Source organism: Corythoichthys intestinalis, chromosome 10 (assembly GCF_030265065.1).
Source record: "Corythoichthys intestinalis isolate RoL2023-P3 chromosome 10, ASM3026506v1, whole genome shotgun sequence".
Lineage (NCBI taxonomy): Eukaryota > Metazoa > Chordata > Actinopteri > Syngnathiformes > Syngnathidae > Corythoichthys > Corythoichthys intestinalis.
The window spans coordinates 15353523-15357843 of NC_080404.1; the positions used below are offsets into that span (position 1 = coordinate 15353523).

Consider the following 4321-nt stretch of genomic DNA (forward strand, 5'->3'; position numbering starts at 1 on the left):
CCGAAGCCTTTTGAACACATGTGCGCATGCGTATTGGAATGACAACAAATGTAATGATACCGCACTCCTACAAATATAAGCAACACGAAATCTGAACAGCTTCTCACATTGGCATTTGGACGTCAGAAAAATAGTTAATTCGACAATTTTCTATTGAGTTTTAATACATTAAAATATGTTTGGAAAGTTAAGCTTATTTCAAAGAAGACTTCAGTTTGGAGCTCCAACAAATACAACACAGAGTAACACATCTGTTACAATTTTACTATGCTTTCGTCTTGGTATCGCAAAATGTTATGATAAAATAAAATCGCGTTGTTTTCCAGCAAAAGATGTATTTCCCTAAAAAAACACACACATTAAATGATTAAAAATCAACGTTTATATCATTGTTGTTAAAAATAGTCATTTTTACAATTTCGTCTCAAACGACACATACAGGCGCAGGCTTAATACGTCACCACTAAGGATCTTTCCTCTTCCTCGTGTCATAACATGGTGGTTGACTTTGAGGAGATCCTGATAATTTCAGCTACCAATTGAACATTTGCGTAAACTAACACGCTGAAACAATGCCGCGCTACGAACTCGCCCTTATCCTGAAGGCGATGCAGAGACCAGAGACAGCAGCGGCTCTCCGGCGGACCGTGGAGACTTTAATGGAGCAGGGCGCTGTGGTTAGAGACATGGAGAATCTAGGAGAGAGACTCTTGCCTTATGCGATGAACAAACACAACCAGAGACACCGCCGAGGATCATACTTTTTGATCGACTTCTACGCATCTCCCAGCATCCTCACGGGCCTTTTCGATCACTTACATCGTGATGTGGACGTGGTGAGACCTACAGTGCTGAAGAAGGATACGGAGAAGTCCAAACAAACATGTTGCGGCCCCAATCAATAATTGGACGTAAGATTGGTATTATTTTTGTAATATAGTACATGATCATCTGTTTCTGAAATATTTACAGCATCACATGCATGTATTTACACTGGGAAATGAGCAGAGATGGGTACTAGTAACGCATTACATTTACTTGAGGTTTTTTTTTTTTTTTTTTTTTTTGAGGAAAAATGTACTTAGAGTAGTTTTACCACGCAGTTTTTGTATTTACTTGAGTAGATTTGTGAAGAGGAAACACTCTGACTATACTTTTTGGCAACACTGGAGTCGTTACATTTTTCCTCTTTATTCTACATCAGTGGTGGATGAAGTACAATACTCATTTTTTCTTTTTACTTTAGTTTTTTAAAGAAAAAATACTTAAGTAAAAGTGCAAAGTACCTGTTTTAAAATTTACAAGTAAAAAAGTATTTTCTCCCGATGCAAAAATGTAATATATAGTATATTACATTTTTGCATCGGGAGAAAATACTTTATATATACAGAGATCCGAGTCTATATTCAAACAAAGAACCAGAAAATTTATTGACTGCTCAGTTTTATTTAAAACTGCACAATGGAAAAAAACAAGCAATAAAATTTACTACATTGGAAAATGTAGCTCAGTGGTTTGGGAAGTAGGGTGCTGCAGCACCTCTTAGTGTTGGTGAGGGAAAAGCTTGGTAGATTTTTTTTTTTTTTTTTTTTAATTATGTAGAACTTATTGAAACAATAGTGTATTTACCTTTTAGGATTAAATATATATGTTGAAAAACGCTTTTTTTTGTTAATAACATGATCACCTTGTTTGCTACCAGATCACGTAGAATAAGGAGTTATTGGAAAGGAAAAAATGAATGTTTGTAGAGCAGGTGTTAATATGGAAACGAATTAGCGATTTTTTGGTGTTTACAAAAACAGCGAAATTTTCTTAAATTTAATTCCAGGTTGAAAATGAAGCTGACTGATAATAAATTGTACACGAATAGCTGTTAGCTGTTTGTGTACAATATATTTGAGTATTGTGAAAAGTGGCTTTTAAACCGAGGCTTATTGGATCATTTAGTTTTCAAATGTGTTTGTTTGTCATTGCGCCGTCTAGCTGCAGGGATATGCTTTATCATACATAGGCGCTTTTATTTCCAATACAAAAACTCTCAACACTCACTGTGGGTGAAATAAAACGCCGTCTTTGTAGTAGTAGTACGTCAACTATCCAGCATGCGTGTGTACTGCCATTGTGCACGCCTTGTATGGAGAAAAAGTGCGAGCATGACAAATTTGGACCAAAACGGCTGTTTTTGTATGGGAAAAACAAAAGAAGATCCTCAGCACTCAATGCTGTGAGTGACTTCCAGTGCCCCTGCAGAAGCTTAACAAGCTCAAAAACTCCAAAATTGAGTTTAATGGCAGATTGCAAGCAACTATCAGGTGCAGCCTGCCACCTACTGTACAAGATTTAGGTAGTTTTTATTTGCCAATACTTCACCTGCCTTATCTTGCTTGCACTTGTGTGGATGCCTCTAGCACTCAGATATTGTATATTTGCATGGGGCTTATCGATTGCGCCGGAGGCATGAAAACGGAACTATCTATTCAAAAAGATAAGATTCAGGGCCGTAATGCTGTTCTGGTACACGGTGCTTTGATTCCAAAGATATGACGGCAAATGTACAAAAAAATAAATAAATAAATGCTAAGCTGCCACACAGCATTTCATCTCCAAGAAAACAATCTACCAACATCAGATTTACATACACAAGTGTTAACAACAAGCATAATAAAGTGCTTGTGTAGCGTAATCCGTTTCCACCGATATTTATTATTTATTTTATTCCACGGACGGCATGGAGGTTCCCCCATCTGCTGCAGTTGTCTGAGTCTGACGACGATGAGTCACGTCAATGTGCGAATGCAAAGCAAAACGCCTGGACTCATTTATCCGTTCAATTGGCTGACATACTGACATGTGATCAGCAGAGATGGTTAGCTCTGATTGGATCAAATGTGCATGTTTTCTGGAACAGCAAAAAAAAAAAAAGTTTGTTGAACTGATGCGACAAAAAAGGGCAATGCAACAGAAAATGGATCAAATCTTTAAGAGCAAGGAAAGAGTTGAGGAGGCTTATTTATCATATTTCATTTTATTTGCTCTGATACGGACGTTTAGAACATGTTTGTGTCAATGTACACTTTGGACTTATATTTGTTCATTTATGTTAGGCTACTTATTCATTTCCTTAGGATTTAAAAAAAAAAAAAAAGGCAATGTTTGCGTGATCTTCAAAATATATTCCATTTCACTCTAAGTAATTTGTACTTATTTTTCTGAATGTATGTTACTTATATATTTATTATTATTAAAAAAAAAAAAAAGAAAGCAAACGCAAATGTTTAAATTAACTTCAATTTTAATATACATCCTATGTTCTTAAGTAGTTAAAATTGAGATTTGACATTTAGTATGTGAGGAAATTAGGGGAAAAAAAAATTGAAGATGGAGATTGAGGGTATTGCTGTTTTTGTTACCTTTTATTTTGCAAATCATTGAAAAAGTACAATTTTGAATGAAAACCAGTTTTTGTATTTGTTATAAAAATAACTGTGCCATTGTGCAACTGTGCATTTCAGTAGTTTTAGGAGGTTTGACCCCCCCCCCCCCCCCCCCCCCCCGAAAAAAACATGAAAATAACTAAATAATTAAAATTTCTGGCTCCGTGGCGAACTTCATGTCGGGGAAGCATAATACTGTCATCTAATAGGCTCACTATAGTACAGTATAAAAATAACAGTTCATATCGATAATGTACTGAGAAAAAAATATTTTAAGCAATTACTCACAATGTTACTCATTACTTGAGTATTCTTTTTAAATAATACTTTTTTACTTGTACTTGAGTAAATGTTTGGATGATTACTTTTACTTAAGTAATATTTAGAAGTAACATTACTATTACTTGAGTAACATTTTTGGCTACACTACCCCCCTATGGAAATGAGTATGTACAATTTATTTACTTAGCATTTTCAGTTTTCTTGAATGGTAGATTGTTAGTTTTGGTTGTTACAATGTAATATAAATTGTAACATAAAAATAGCAATGCAACATTTACATACTGTGCTCTTGAAGGAACAAGAACAGTTTTTTTTTATTATTATTATTATTTTAAATTACACAACTAATTAAAGTAGCTTCAATGCAATATCACGTTAAGCACGAGTTCGACACGTTTTATTTCCTTTTCATTTAATAACAGGACCGCAAGTGTAAGATCAATGCAATCAATCATGCTGTGCAGACTAGGTTGTCAATCATTCAATCTGTTTTATTTTCACAGGTGTTTGCAGTTCATATGCAGAGGATGTGCTGTTATATGCTACACTGACATCATTTTAGTTGTTTTTTGTGATAATAATAAACTTTTTAAAAAAAATAA

At 34.6% G+C, this 4321-nt stretch overlaps 1 protein-coding gene across 1 annotated transcript; it reads left to right on the top strand.

Moving 5' to 3' along the window:
- Window positions 1-462: 462 nt before the first annotated feature.
- On the top strand, window positions 463-4321 carry mrps6 (mitochondrial ribosomal protein S6). The gene is made up of 2 exons (XM_057848616.1): window positions 463-911; window positions 4223-4321. Exon 1 carries the CDS (start codon window positions 573-575, stop codon window positions 903-905), a length of 333 nt encoding a protein of 110 aa, XP_057704599.1. The 5' UTR covers window positions 463-572; the 3' UTR covers window positions 906-911; window positions 4223-4321.